This window comes from Nomascus leucogenys, chromosome 6, assembly GCF_006542625.1.
Source record: "Nomascus leucogenys isolate Asia chromosome 6, Asia_NLE_v1, whole genome shotgun sequence".
NCBI classification, from domain to species: Eukaryota; Metazoa; Chordata; class Mammalia; order Primates; family Hylobatidae; genus Nomascus; species Nomascus leucogenys.
Genome location: NC_044386.1, coordinates 58,893,777 through 58,910,111, shown reverse-complemented (window position 1 = coordinate 58,910,111; position 16,335 = coordinate 58,893,777). Strand labels below are relative to the sequence as shown.

At 41.3% G+C, this 16,335-nt stretch overlaps 1 protein-coding gene across 4 annotated transcripts in view; it reads right to left on the bottom strand.

Annotated features, from left to right (window-relative positions):
• The window catches only part of ZNF106 (zinc finger protein 106), a 77,363-nt gene that overhangs the window by 43,681 nt on the left and 17,347 nt on the right, over positions 1 to 16,335 (bottom strand). For 2 of the 4 annotated variants that reach the window (XM_003266780.4, XM_030814237.1), the window contains exons 3-4: positions 10,405 to 10,466; positions 1,078 to 1,278 (exon numbers count right to left, since the gene is read on the bottom strand). In XM_003266780.4, the coding sequence (XP_003266828.2) occupies positions 1,078 to 1,278; positions 10,405 to 10,466 (263 nt within the window). The remainder of the gene's footprint in view (positions 1 to 1,077; positions 1,279 to 10,404; positions 10,467 to 16,335) is intronic. The other 2 variants (XM_030814238.1, XM_030814239.1) reach the window with 1 other exon arrangement.

Sequence of the window (16,335 nt, the reverse complement as noted above, 5' to 3'; positions counted from 1 at the left end):
AAAAAATTATCCCACCTCATAAGTGCTTCTCTCTCTCTTTCCCTCACATGGAAAATTTCTACCTCATTTATTAAACTCTTTTTAACAAATTTTATAATTAAACTCTTTAGACCAGAAAGCAGTAAGATAAAAACATAAATGCCTAATACCTGAATGTATAAATGTAGGTATGAAATTATGCAGTACAAATTAGAAAATTTATACTGCTTAAATGATCTTGACACTATCAAAAAAATTTATTCAATAAAGCACTGTGGTAGTCACTGGGGATTCAAAGACAAAAAGATAAATCAAATTTGGCAGAGGCACCACGTTAATTCACACCAGTCAAAAAATATTTTCCTAAGAAATGTTATTTGGCAATAAGACTATACTATATACTATACAATTTATATAATGAAGCTTATACTCTAACACCTTTCCACTAGAAAATTTAAACACCAAATAAAAACTTATTGGTATTCAAAAGATTTGGATACTGGCCAGGTATGGTGGCTCATGCCTGTAATCCCAGCACTTTGGGAGGCTGAGGTGGACAGACTGCTTGAAGTCAGGAGTTTGAGACCAGCCTGGCTAATGGGGTTAAACCCCGTCTCTACTAAAAGTACAAAAAAAAAATTAGCCAGGCATGGTGGCAGGCATCTGTAATCCCAGCTACTCAGGAGGCTGAGGCAGGAGAATTACTTGAACCCAGGAGGCAGAGGTTACAATGAGCCAAGATCACACCACTGCACTCCAGTCTGGGTGGGTGACAGAGTGAGACTCTATCTTAAAAAAAAAAAAAAAAAAAAAGATTTGGATACCAATAAAGCCATTCTCAACATAGTTACCAACATGGCAAAAATTTCAGATATGTAGCTACAGCTTATGTAGGAACTATACTGAGTTTGCTTTTTTAAGAAGATATTACAGTAGTTCAAGAAAACATTCCATTGCCCTTTGAGTAATAAGACAACAACCTCAAGCTAAAGTTTATACCTAAGTTTAAATGCTATGGGCTGAACAGTACAAAGATATAAAATGTATTCTTTGCTGTGTTCTGTTATAGATAGGCTTTTAAAAAAAACAATTACTTACCGATTTTGTTCTTTCCTTTGTTTTATTAACTGAACGAGTTCCTTGTCAAAATAATCTTCTTCCTCTTCCTCTCCTTTTCCATCATCTTCTCTTTCCTGGGCATCAACGTTATCTTTGTGCAACTGGCCAGAAATGTGCTTTGCATATGCAGAAAGACCCACTTCTGTGACCCCGCACACTCGGCACTCATGACTAATGTCCCTAGGGAAAGAGGGAGATGAGGGACATTCAATTCTCCCCACTGGCATGGCACACTCACCAGATCTGTTATCGTTTCCTCTGAAGGACACTGCACACTTTGGCACAGTGAAAAATTAGTGCTAATTAATTTCAATGCTCCTTTCATCACTTTTAATAATAAGTTTGTTTATAAGTTACTTTTGAAATGAGTTTAAGATTCTTTTCCAGCAATCAAGAGGCAATACACTTCAGATAAATGTCATTTAGGAGGAGAAATCTTCTTGAATTGCTGTACTTAAAATCTTGTCAGAGGAAACATGGTGAAAGGGGAGGCAGGGCAGGGGGCTCAGAGCAAGCAGAAGTTGCTCTGGAGCACACCCATGGTGCCGGCTGCACTCAGAAGGCCTGGTGACAGCGCTTACATTTAATCTTCAGTCTAGAGCTTTCTTCCAGTGAAAGTTAAGGGGTGGAAACAAGAGTAGGTGGCGCAGCCAATCCCTAGTGGGTAACTAAATCAGAACAGCTGGAGCTCTGCCTGGAATGTGAGGATTCCGGACCCCAGGAGTAGTCCAGGCAAACTTTTTTGGTCTGGATGATACATGTGATCTACATTCTGCTTCAGAAGGGCTTATTTTAAAGGGAATGGAAAGCATTTCAGTTGTAGGAAGTTAACAGCTGTGCCAAGCAAATGTGTTTTCTCAAGTTTCAGAAAATGCTACAGTTCAGAGAGATGCAAAACCAGGTTTTTAGTTAAACTAGGCAGACTTTTTTGCTTTGTTTTGTTTTTCTACTTTACATACTTCATGGCAAATCTCACTTAGCCAGTCTTCAAAAGCCAAAGTCTTGAATCAGTGTCCAGAGCTGTAGCAGATCAATAATTAAACTGCTTTTTAGCTTCTGGAAATCCCTTGACTGGGTCAGCTGACTATGCAGTCATTTATGAGAAACATCTGAACACCATAGTTACAAGACAGCAGTATCCATTCAACAATCCAAATTGGCTTAACTATGTATCATGTGTCTTGGATTTAGACTAGTTATATTTTTGCACTTCCTATGCCAATCTATTAAAAAAAAAACCCAACAACCCAAAAAGACATGCCGTCTTTGTCCAGACAGAAACACATACACACACATGCACCTCTGTTCCATCTTTCCCTCACAGATACCTAACTAGACATAGGCAGAATGTACATCAATCAGAAGAGACCCTCAAAACTGGGCACTTCATTTACTAGAAGACAGTTACTGTTACAGATCACCTGAATATTTATTCAAGAAAAAAAAAAAAGGCCGGGCTTGGTGGCTCACGCCTGTAATCCCAGCACTTGGGGAGGCCAAGGCAGGCAGATCATGAGGTCAGCAGTTTGAGACCAGCCTGACCAAAATGGTGAAACCCCCATCTCTACTAAAAATACAGAAATTAGCCTGGTGTGGTGGTGCGCACCTATATTCCCAGCTATTCAGGAGGCTGAGGCAGGAGAATCGCTTGAATCCAGAAGGCAAAGGTTGCAGTGAGCCGAGATTACACCACTGCACTCCAGCCTGGGAGACACAGCGAGATGCCACCTCAAAAAAAACAAAAGAAAAAAAAAAACACCTTACCAAAATACAGCTAAATTCTAGGCATGCTGTTTTCTGGTAAGGTATTTTCTTTCTTTTTTTTTTTTTTAATGAATATTCAGGTGACCTGTAACAGAAACTGTCTTCTAATAAATACTTAGCATAGTCACTCTTGTTTAGGGTGACAAAGTCTAAACACTCAAACAATGCCCAGTAAGTTTAAAAAAACAACATTGTTCCTTATTTTGTAAGGATCATGGAGAAGAGCTCAGAAAAACAGAAAATTTGCAAGTTTTCCCTGTTTTTTTACTCTGCAACCTCAAATACCGACATTTTTAAGATTCATTTTAAGGTGCTCTGACCAGGTTTCCTAAAAATGTCAATATCTGATTACCCAGAATATCAATATTCTAATTCCACAGGTACTTAAATACATTATTTTTACTGAGGGTTTTCAACTGCACTTACTACATTTATGCACTTAAAGAATAATCTTTGGCCAGGCGTGGTGGCTCACACCTGTAATCCCAGCACTTTGGGAGGCTGAGGCAGGTGCGATCACCCGAGGTCAGGAGTTTGAGACCACCCCGGCCAACCTGGTAAAACCCCATCTCTACTAAAAATACAAAAATTAGCCGGGCATGGTGGTGAGCACCTGTAATCCCAGCTACTCAGGAGGCTGAGGCAGGAGAATCACTTGAACCCAGGAGGCGGAGGTTGTAGTGAGCAGAGATCACACCACTGCACTCCAGCCTGGGCGACAGAGTGAGACTCCGTCTCAAAAAAAAAAAAGAAAAGTAAAAAAGAAAAAAGAATAATCCTCAACTTTCTCCAGTTTACCAGGGACACCGATACTTTTCTCTCAAGCAATTAAATTGATGGTAGCTCATTCCAACTGAACGTTAATAACAAGCTGTTTCTCAGAGCAACACACAAAGAAGTTAATTATATAAATCTATCACAATGGGCAGCATCAGAACAGTCTGAGGACTATAACAAATCTATAATATCTCATTTACACTATAAACATTCCAACCAACTCAATTTTCCAGTTAGAAAACCTTTTTGTCGGCCGGGCGCAGTGGTTCAAGCCTGTAATCCCAGCACTTTGGGAGGCCGAGGTGGGTGGATCACGAGGTCAGGACTTCAAGACCAGCCTGGCCAATATGGTGAAACCCCATCTCTACTAAAAAAAATACAAAAATTAGCCGGGCATGGTGGCACGTGCCTGTAATCCTAGCTACTCAGGAGGCGGAGGCAGGAGAATCGCTTGAACCTGGGAGGTGGAGGTTGCAGTGAGCAGAGATCACTCCACTGCACTCCAGCCTGGGTGACAGAGTGAGACTTGGTCTCAAAAAAAAAAGAAAATATTTTTGTCTTAAAACTCTCTAAAACTATGGAAAATATCTTAGCCTACTTTTCCACCTAAAAGCTCATAGAATGCTAAACTGAATATTGCAGTACCAGGGACATCTTTCAATTGGGGACTTTAGTATAAGCCCTAAAAAGTATTTTAAAATAAAATCCCTGATTTTATCCTTACTTCTAAAATGCAGAGAATCTGTCTAATACTCAAACTACCAAAACCCTTCGCTCTTAAAAGACACAACTAGAAAGCAATACTGACTTTCCAAAATATTAAGGAATGTTGTATAAAGTAGGCAGAACTTAACTGTTAAAAATAAACATCCATAATCGTAAACCTACACACCCTGCAACCCCCAAAGCACAAATATATGTTGGATTCTTAACAGTGGAACATTTTCAAACCATTTTGCAATCCTAGTGAGAAAGAATATAACCAGAGTTCCAAAATTATTTGGCAGAGAACAAATCAGAGACCCTGTCCAGAAGGGCATACGCAATAAGTGCAGTATAAAAGTTAACACTAGCTGGGTGCCAATGCCTGTAATCCCAGCACTTTGGGAGGCCAAGGCGGGCAGATCACCTGAGGTCAGGAGTTCAAGACCAGCCTGACCAACATGGAGAAACCCTGTCTCTACTAAAAATACAAAATTAGCCGGGTGTGGTGGCGCATGCCTGTAATCCCAACTACTCAGGAGGCTGAGGCAGGAGAATCGCTTGAACCAGGGAGGTAGAGGTTGCGGTGAGCCAAGATTGCACCATTGCACTCTAGCCTGGGCAACAAGAGCAAAACTCCATCTCAAAAAAAAAAAAAAAAATTTAACACTAAAAATAATTTTTCAAAAACCAAATCCCTAACATTTTTCTTATAAATAAAATCCAGTTTAAAACAGAAACTTTGCAAGAAACTTCAAAAAAAAACTTTATAAGAAACTTCAAAAGTGTGTAGGGGTAATATGGTTACCTCCACACACATCTGCGTTTTCAGATGTGGTTATACTACCCTGTTCTTTCTCTATGTAGCCATATCTTCTGAAAATTCAAGCGTGTGTGGAGTAAGCATATTACCTCTGTTCTCTACACAACAGGCATACATGCTTCAACATATAGTGTTTGGGAAACCATGTTTTAAAAGCCTAATAGCAAATTAATATTTTAATGATGTTACTTGATAATTATTTATTAACAATCAGTTAAAATACTTACTATACTGTGTAAATAAATAAAATAATCATGGGGGAAATGTACAGCTTTGCTCCTTGGCTAGGAAAGGCAATAATTTTCCTTAGGGCATTTAAAGGAGGGCCTAAATTAGCTTCATCCTGTTACCACACAATTTCCTCTCATGTGTGAAACACAAAGTCTTAAGATACTCTCTCCATAAGCTTTTCTTTATTAAGCTTGCTCTAACTACCCGACAACAGCTGCTGAATAAATAAAGGTTTGTGCCGTTTTAATAGTCTCTATCTGGAGATGTTACTTACAGCCCACACATCTGAAGAAGTATATTAGGAAAAAATAGGGAAATGTTTCACATGTCCACAGCCATGAACCAAGTAAGACCAGTTACTTATTGCTTATTCAAGCTTGCATGCAAAGCCTAAATAACACGTACTTTGCAATTCTTAACCAGATCACAACCAAAACCTGTAGACACAACTATAAAGAGAAAAAGAAAGTCTCAGTGTCAGAAACCTAGTGGTTAAAAATGAAATCCAGAGGAAATAATCACAAACCCAGGATAACATGGTAAAGAAATAATGACTGATAATTATTTGTCCCTATGGTACAAGCTGTGAAGACCGTCCTTACAGTAAATGTTCCAAGTCAGTAAACAATTTTTGAGATTCTATGGGGTTTTCTATAATTTTGTAAGCTGTTTTTTCTTGCTACCTGTTTGTCTTCTCTCTTATATGTAACATAATTTGTTAGGGTCAGGAACACTATATCCAATATGTGAGTAAATAAGTACTAAAGGCTATCCTCTAAAGAAAATGAGTTAGGGCCGGGCGCGGTGGCTCACGCTTGTAATCCCAGCACTTTGGGAGGCCGAGGCGGGCGGATCACGAGGTCAGGAGATCGAGACCACGGTGAAACCCCATCTCTACTAAAAATACAAAAAATTAGCCGGGCATGGTGGCGGGCGCCTGTAGTCCCAGCTACTCAGAGAGGCTGAGGCAGGAGAATGGCGTGAACCCGGGAGGCGGAGCTTGCAGTGAGCCGAGATCGCGCCACTGCACTCCAGCCTGGGTGACAGAGCGAGACTCCGTCTCAAAAAAAAAAAAAAAAAAAAAAAAAAAAAAAGAAAATGAGTTAGGGTGCAAAACCTGACATTCCTATTGGCAGCTCAGGGAGGCTTTTAGTGCCTTTTTCCTAATTATTGTACTGTGATCCAAATAATTAAAAATGGTAGATAAAATCTCCATAGCACAGTGTAGTTGTATGGGTGGAAAAGAACACATTATAGAACAAAACATAAAGGACAATGTGGTTTGTTATGTTAATATCACAAAACAAAATGTGTATCTATAAATATAAATGTATAGGCTGGGCACAGTGGCTCATGCCTGTAATCCCAGCACTTTGGGAGGCCAAGGCAGGTGGATCACCTGAGGTCAGGAGTTCGAGACCAGCCTGGTCAACATAGCGAAACCCAGTTTCTACTAAAAGTACAAAACATTAGCCAGGTGTGGTTGTGCGTGCCTGTAATCCCAGCTACTTGGGAGGCTGAGGCAGGAGAATCACTTGAACCCAGGAGGCGGAGGTTGCAGTGAGCCGAGATCGCACCATTGCACTCCAGCTTGGGCTACAAGTGTGAAACTCCGTCTCAATAAATAAATAAATAAATAAGTATGTAAATACATAGAAAGAGGTCTGGATAGGATATACACCAACCATTGAGTCTCCTCTAAGAAATAGGATTTAGAGGGGAAAGGGGGGTGGGGTGGAGAGAAGACTTTTACTTTTTAAACAACTTTTTATGATTCTATATTGATTATAAACATGAGTCTTATGTGACGAAACTTGGTTTTGTTTTGAGACAGGGTTTCACTGTCGCCCAGGCTGGAGTGCAGTGGCATGATCATAGCTCACTGCAGCCTCAAACTCCTGGGCTCAAGGGATCCTTCTGCCTCAGCCTCCTTAGTAGCTGGACTACAGTGCAACCCACCACGACTGGCTTTTTTTTTTTTTTTTTTTTTTTTTTTGTAGAGACAGAGGTCCCACTATGTTCCCCAGGTTGGTCTTGAACTCCTGGGCTCAAGTGATCCTCCTGTCTTAGCCTCCCAAAGTGCTGGGATTATAGGCATGAGCACCGCATCTGGCCCAAACTTTTAAAAATGTTTTAAATGGCTGATTAGTGATGTCCGAAATAAATGAGGCATTAATCTTTGAATGCAATGGGCTTCTCTCCTACAGACTAGATTTACTGACCTCGTTTGTTTTGTTTAATGATATAGTGCATATGGGTCGGGTGGCAGGTAAGTAACCCATAATAAAATGAACTCTAGAAGGAAGTCTGTTGAAAATGGGATTTTTAAGTAAAATACTCCACATAATCAAAAGTCGACTGCATTTCATAGATTTTGAATGTTAATGAGGTAGAGATCATATATATTCAAGGTATTATGATAAGGGCTTCTGGCCACGGAGACTGGCTCATGCCTGTAGTCTCACCACTTTGGAAGGCAGAGGTAGGAGGATCACCTAGAGCCCAGGAATTCAAGACCACCCTGAGCAACAGAGTGGAACCGTCTTTAGAAAAAATAAAGGCCAAATGAAAGACAGAGTGAAATCCTGTCTTTACAAAAAATAAAAGCCAAAAATAAAAGCCAAAAGGGTGTGGTGGCACACACCTGTAGTTCCAGCTATACAGTAAGCTGAGGTGGGAGGATTGTTTGAGCCCAGGAGTTCGAGGTTGCAGTCAGCTGTGATAATGCCACGGCACCTCAGCCTAGTGACAGAGTGAGTGAGACCCTGTCTCAAAAAAGTATATATTAAAAATAATAAGGGCTCCCCATACTAAATTTGAGTGACAGTCTCCTTTATATTGCTGCTAAGACCTAACCTTCACACAATAAGAGACTGGGGGCAGGGAAAAATTCCACTAATAGGCTAAAGAGATGCTGAAAGTTTAATAACACATTAATTTGTCCACAGAATCTTAAACTGTAGGTCATAAAAAAATAAATTTCAAATGACCTAGGTTGACATCCTGATCAAAACTTGGAACTATTGGCCAGCCACGGTGGCTCACGCCTGTAATCCATTGGGAGGCCAAGGCAGGAAGATCACAGGGTTAGGAGTTCGAGATCAGTCTGACCAACATGGTGAAACCCCGTCTCTACTAAAATTTCTGAAATTAGCCGGGTGTAGTGGCACACACCTGTAATCCCAGCTACTCAGGAGGGTGAAGCAGGAGAATCGCTTGAATCCGGGAAGCAGAGGTTGCAGTGAGCCGAGATGGCACCACTGCATTCTAACCTGGGCAACAGAGTGAGACTCCATCTCAAAAAAAAAAAAAAAAACCACAAACTTGTAATTATTATTCATGGGATAAGATATAATTCCTATTTCCTAGGTTCCCAATGTTTCTCCATCTATCCTGTTTCCAAACTTCAAATTGACAGAAGTCAAATACATCAAAAAAGAAATCACAAATAGACAAAAGACATGGAATATACACATACGCTACTTTTTTTTTTTTTTTTTTGAGACAGGGTATGGCTCTGTCACCAGGCTGGAGTGTGGTGGTGTGATCTTGGCTCACTGCAACCTCCACCTCCCAGGCTCAAGCATCCTCCCACTTCAGGCTGATGAGTAGCTGGGACTACAGGCACACACCACCATGCCCAGCTAATTTTGGGGATTTTTTGCGGGGCAGGGGATAGAGATAAGTGATATGGCTTGGCTGTGTCCCCACTCAAATCTCACCTTGAATTGCAATAATCCTCACATGTCAAGGGTAGGGCCAGGTGGAGATAACTGAATCATAGGGGCAGTTTCCCCCATACTGTTCTCATGGTAGTGAATAAGTCTCAGGAGATCTGATAGTTTTATAAATGGGAATTCCCCTGCACAAGCTCTCTTGCCTGCTGCCATGTAAGACATAACTCTGCTCCTCATTCACCTTCCGCCATGATTGTGAGGCCTCCCCAGCCACGTGGAACTGTGAGTCAATTAAACCTCTCTCCTTTATAAATTACCCAGTCTCGGGTATGTCTTTATTAGCAGTGTGAGAATAGACTAATACAATGGGGTTTCCCCATGTTGTCCAGGTTGGTCTTGAACTCCTGGGCTCAAGCAATCTGCCTGGCTCAGTTTTCCAAAATGCTGACAGGCATGAGCCACTGCACCTGGCCTACATTTCATTTTTTAAAGGTGTCCACTTACTAGATTTCCTTTCCTTAAACATCTCAAGCTTTAAATCACAGAATAGCATTCTTTTTTTTTTTTTTTTTTTGAGACGGGGTCTCACTGTGTCACCCAGGCTGGAGGGCAGTGGTGCAATCACAGCTCACTGTAGCCTGGACCTACCTAAGCTCAAGTGATCCTCCCAACCTTAGCCTCCCAAATAGTTGGGACCACAGGCTATTAGCTGCCACACCCACCTGATTTCTTTATTTGTAGAGACAAGGTCTTCCTACGTTGCCCAGGCTGGTCTCAAACTCCTGGGCTCAAGTAATCCTTCCACCCTGGGCTCCCAAAGTGTTGGGATTACAGGCATGAGCCACTGCACCTGGCCAGCATTCTTAAATACATTCAAGGTTTATATTTCAATTTTGTTTATACCAATGAGATTCAGTGCTATCTAGCAGACTTTGGATGTCTCAGACAATTCCAGCAATACTAAATGTTTATGGCATGCAATAATTTGTAACACTGCTGAAGTAAAAATACAAAATGTCCTAGTTGCAGGGCTAACACGTAGGAATGAGAAAGCTTACTAATGAGAGAGTTAGCTCATCCCAACTCACCTTTGTTGTAATCTACTTGATAGGGCTGCTGTGAATTCACACATTTGAGATGCCCAAAGGTATCAGAGTTTATCCCTTTTGAATGCCAAAAATCTACTATATTTGGTATTAATTATAAAAGGTTGTTCTACACCATAAGACAACATTTGCTTAGGATGGATTACTGCAAAACAAACTGACAGGCACCATCATCACTCAGATCCACCCACATTCACAAATTTATGGAAGAGAGCCGTTCCCATACCTGCCCTTGAGGTTCTCAAGCTCCCTGTGATGCAGCATGCTCCGCATGTGTTCGTCCATCTCCTTCAAAATTAAAGAAAGTAGATTAAAACTAAGCAGGGTTACTTTGAAAAAAAAACTCCTCTGTTCCTACTCAATCAAAAATTGGGGCTCAAACTCCTTATGTCAAATGTGTTTGTGGTTATTCTCAATATAATGCTGAAATCAGTTCCTTAATAATTGACTGTGTTTTTTAATATATTTCATGTTTACATAAAAAGAATTCTTAAAAAGACATATTTAAGTGGCTTTCCAAAAAGATTAGAAAGTATTATCTTTAGGAAGCAAAAGATTTAAGAGTAAACTAAGTAGGTTAAATTCTATCCCATTATAAAGAATTTACTAAAGTTCATTTAAAAAAAAAACTTTCAAATCACTCAACTTTTCAACTATTTGGCTTATTTTATCCATAGTTTCTCAAGAGTAAGCTACAACTCTTACTTTACCCATGTCTTGGACAGGGCCTAGCATATAGTCATCAATAAGCATTTGTTGAATGAATATAGATGGATACATCAATTCTAGATAGGAGTTACAAACATAACAGAGCCTCTCTATGCTAGATAAGAAAGTTTTAAAAAAATACTTTGAACACAGCAGCTTAATCAATCCTTTATCTTCACTGTCCACTCCCTCACTTCCCCAGTGGATTTGTTTGGCTCCAATGAAAAGTTTGAACATTTATAGTAGGTTCCCTTCTTCCCATCCTTAGAGGGAAGAAAATATGTGGGAAAGCTGCCACTTAAAAACATGCACACAGCTGGGTGCGGTGGCTCACACCTGTAATCCCAGCACTTTGGGAGGCCGAGGTGGGCAGATCACGAAGTCAGGAGATAGAGACCATCCTGGCCAACATGATGAAACCCCGTCTCTACTAAAAATACAAAAATTAGCTGGGCATGGCAGTGTGTGCCTATAGTCCCAGCTACTCAGGAGGCTGAGGCAGGAGAATCACTTGAACCCGGGAAGCGGAGGCTGCAGTGAGCCGAGATTGTGCCACTGCACTCCAGCCTGGTGACAGAGCGAGACTCCGTCTCAAAAAAAAAGAAAAAAGAAAAAAGAAAAAAACATGCACACGTGTACACATACACAAAACTCAAAAAGCGGCCGGGCGCGGTGGCTCATGCTTGTAATCCCAGCACTTTGGGAGGCCGAGGCGGGCGGATCACGAGGTCAGGAGATCGAGACCACGGTGAAACCCCATCTCTACTAAAAATACAAAAAAATTAGCCGGGTGTGGTGGCGGGCGCCTGTAGTCCCAGCTACTCGGAGAGGCTGAGACAGGAGAATGGCGTGAACCCGGGAGGCGGAGCTTGCAGTGAGCTGAGATTGCACCACTGCACACCAGCCTGGGCAACAGAGTGAGACTCCGTCTCAAAAAAAAAAAAAAAAAACTCAAAAAGCTATAAATGTCTATCCCTTTGTCACTCTACAGTATATACAGCCAGGATGCCATAATTAGAGAATGGCTGCTCACATATATAATAATAAAGGGCTACTACACTTGTTGCGTTATTGCTATTTACTGCATTCCGTGTGAAGTCCCTCAAACATTTTCTCACTTGAACTGCAAAATACTGCCGAGGGAGTATGATTAACTTCATGCTGAAGAATGCACAGAAGTTATAACTCGTTCATTCACCAAATATTTATCAAGTTCTTATTATATGCCAAGAATAGAGCTAGGCATTGAAGGTTAAGTGTGAAAATACTCAGTCTTGGCCGGGCACAGTGGCTCATGCCTGTAATCCCAGCACTTTGGGAGGCTGAGGCGGGCGGATCATGAGGTCAGCAGTTTGAGACCAGCCTAGCCAACATGGTGAAACCCCATCTCTACTAAAAATAAAAAATACAAAAAAAAAAATTAAAAAAATTAAAAACACTAGCTGGGAGTGGTGGTGGATGCCTGTAATCCCAGCTACTTGGGAGGCTAAGGCAGGAGAATCGCTTGAACCCAGGAAGGCGGAGGTTGCAGTGAGCTGGTATCATGCCGCTGCACTCCAGCCTGGGCAATAAGAGTGAGACTCTGTTTCAAAAAACAAACAAACAAACAAACAAAATATTTAGTCTTGCCCTCTCAGAGTAACAAATAATCAAGTGGTCAAAGTGGGATTCAAACCCAGGCAGATCTGACACTAAAGCTAATGTTTCAAACACCATGTCACACTGTAAGCATTTGGTGCATTGAGATTTTTCATCATATACAGTTCATTTGTCAAAAACAATACAACACAACCCACTATTACTTAAAGTTATCTACTATAGTGTGATAAACAGGGTTGCGAATCAAAACACTTCTTTTTTTTTTTTGAGATGGAGTCTCGCTCTGTCGCCCAGGCTGGAGAGCAGTGGCTTGATCTCGGCTCACCACAACCTCTGCCTCCCGGGTTTCAAGAGATTCTCCTGCCTCAGCCTCCTGAGTAGCCTCGATTACAGGCATGTGCCACTATGCCCAGCTAATTTTTTGCATTTTTAGTAGAGATGGGGTTTCACCATGTTGGCCAGGCTGGTCTCGAACTCCTGACCTCAGGTGATCCACCCACCTCAGCCTCCCAAAGTTCTGGGATTACAGGCGTGAACCACTGTGCCCAGCCAAAACACTTCTTCTAAATGGCAATTTTACTGAAGATGACCATCGTTTCCTTCCTATCTCTACAGATGCTTCATAAGGAGAGAGTAGGCTGGGTGCGGTGGCTCACGCCTATAATCCCAGCACTTTGGGAGACCAAGGTGGGCGGATCACAAGGTCAGGAGTTCGAGACCAGCCTGACCAACATGGTGAAACCCCATCTCTACTAAAAGTACAAAAATTAGGCCGGGCGCGGTGGCTCACGCTTGTAATCCCAGCACTTTGGGAGGCCGAGGCGGGCGGATCACGAGGTCAGGAGATCGAGACCATGGTGAAACCCCGTCTCTACTAAAAATACAAAAAATTAGCCGGGTGTGGTGGCGGGCGCCTGTAGTCCCAGCTACTCGGAGAGGCTGAGGCAGGAGAATGGCGTGAACCCGGGAGGCGGAGCTTGCAGTGAGCCGAGATTGTGCCACTGCACTCCAGCCTGGGCGACAGAGCGAGACTCCGTCTCAAAAAATAAAATAAAATAAAATAAAATAAAATAAAATAAAATAAAAGTAAAAAAATTAGCTGGGCGTGGCAGCGCGTGCCTGTAATCCCAGCTACTCAGGAGGCTGAGGCAGGAGAATCGCTTGAACCTGGGAGGCGGAGGTTGCAGTGAGCCAAGATTGCGCCATTGCACTCCAGCCTGGAGACAGAGCAAGACTCTGTCTCAAAAAAAATCAAAAATAAAAAAATAAGGAGAGAGTAGCTTTACACATTACCTCTTCTAGCCACAACTGATTGGCCACTAACTAAAATTAACACTTGCAGACCTGAAAACTAAGACAAGTTAGTGACAGAATAGAATGAAAAAACCCATTAATATACACATCTTTGGCGGGGCGCGGTGGCTCACGCCTGTAATCCCAGCACTTTGGGGACCGAGGCAGGTGGATCACCTGAGGTCAAGAGTTCGAGACCAGCCTGACCAACATGGTGAAACCCCGTCTCCACTAAAAATACAAAATTAGCTGGGTGTGGTGGCGCATGCCTGTAATCCCAGCTACTCAGGAGGCTGAAGCAGGAGAATCACTTGAACCCAGGAGGTGGAGGTTGCAGTGAGCCAAGGTCGCGCCATTGCACTCCAGCCTGGGCGACAAGAGCAAGATGCCATCTAAAAAAAAAAAAAAAAAAAATCTTCTCAAGTCCTTATGCTTCCTGTTATTCAATTCTTCCTTAATTTAGATGCTTACCAATATGCCTAATCCCCTTTACTTGAGCTAAATGTAAGTGAGTTCTGTTCCTTACAACAAAACCATTCCTGACCAAAACAGCATTCATTGAAATGGGTCTGTCTGACATAAAAACTGATTCTTCTTACTATACCAATGTTATCACCCACTAATCATTTTAATGTGATTTTTAATTTTTTTTAAAAACACTTCACTAATCTTGTCCTAAATTTACATGCAAAACCTTCTCCCATCCTGCTCCAAGGAATGAATGCAAATAGTGAGACAACTGAACTTTCAAAAATCATTAGAAAACATTCAGCCAGACATGGTGGCTCACACCTGTAAGCCCAGTACTTTGGGAGGTCGAGGTGAAGGGATCACTTGAGCCTAGGAGTTCAAGATCAGTGTGGGCAACCTAGTAAGACCTCATCCCTACAAAAAAAATTTTTAAATTAAAAAATAGCTGAACATAGTGGCACATGCCTGTAGTCCCAGCTACTCAGGAAGCTGAGATGGGAGCATCACCTGAGCCTGGGACACAGAGGTTGCAGTGAGCTGAGATGGCTCCACTGCACTCCAGCCTAGGCAGCAGGGTAAAACCCTGTCTCAAAATGAAACAAAACAACAAAAAAAAAAAAAAAAAAAAAAGAAAGAAAGAAAAGAAAAAAGATCCACAGGCATGGGATTAAGGTAAGCCCCAAATGCATTCCTTCTCATGTATTAGGCTTCTGTTTAGGCCTTGTACATTAATCAGTATTGTATTTTTAAAGGCTGGGTTGGTTGGAGGGGAGGGGGGCACTCATGGTTAAACACATGTGGAAAACATCGAATAATACAAAAAAATACGACCAGGTGTAGTGGCTCACACTTGAGGCCAGGAGTTCAAGACCAGCTGGGCAACATAGTGAGACTCCATCTCTATTATACACGTATATTTAACTCCAGGGCTTCTCAGTATTTTATATGTTAATGGGCCTCAGGATACTCAGGGATACCTTACACAGCTTTTCCCCATACTCAAGTCACTTAGAACGTTTTCTCCTCCATAGTTTATTTGGAGAAACAAGAGTTACACTAGTTTGGGAAATTGGAGACAAGCACGGCTTCAACATCAATTGTTCATAGTCCTATCTGAAAATAAGTATCAGTTATCCCTTCCAACTAACCCATTTTGTTATTTTCTTAAATCATACCGCTCACTTAAAGCAGGCCATTCCCTTGCTTTAAAAAAAAAATAAAAAAGCAAAAAATAAAAATGAAAACTACAACCAGCTTTTCCTTTTTTAAAAAAAAAGGAAAATAAAAACTACAATCAGCTTTTCCTAGGGCAGGAGTAGATAATTCCAGCCCTTCATTTAACTTCATTATGATCACGGAAAAGTATGAAGAGATAAAAGTATGTTTGAAACCAGAGTAGAAGAGCCAGAAAGATTTAAAATGGCAAAATCACAAAATCATGGTATCACAAGATAGGGCTGCTATTCTATGAAACTCTGATATCACATCTCTGAGCAGCAGCCTATCCATCTCACATCTTCTCCCTACCTCTGTCCAACGTGAAAGTAGTCATAAGGAATTCTGACTTATTGACAATTTGTATAAACCTTCATCAAATTTTTAAAACTAGAAGAGCATTCTTTTATTTTTGTAAGCAGTAGCAGGTATATTATTAAACATGATTTTTAAATCTCACTAATTTTTCCATCACTAACAGAAATCTAGATAGAAAAAAAATAGTATCCACCCAAGTCTACTTGGTGGATCATAATCGATCCTTCAATCTGGCGTCCAACACTATTTATCAACTGTCTTCACTTAATTACAAATTACACTCCTGCTATTCCCAAGGCAAAACTGTTTTAATCAGATGAGCCTTCTTGCCAACTCCTAGAACGGTCATACTCCATTCCATTTGTCTCTGTACATGTTGTTCTCCTACCTAAAATATCTCTTCCTCATTTCTCTTAAACCATCGTTACTCTAGACACTTTTCAAAGTTTAACACTTCCACTCACACTTCCCTGGCTAACCTAGCCCATGATCCTCCCGGTTCTCTGAATTTCCAATGACAATCAAGAGCATCTTAAAAGCAAAGAGAATAAAT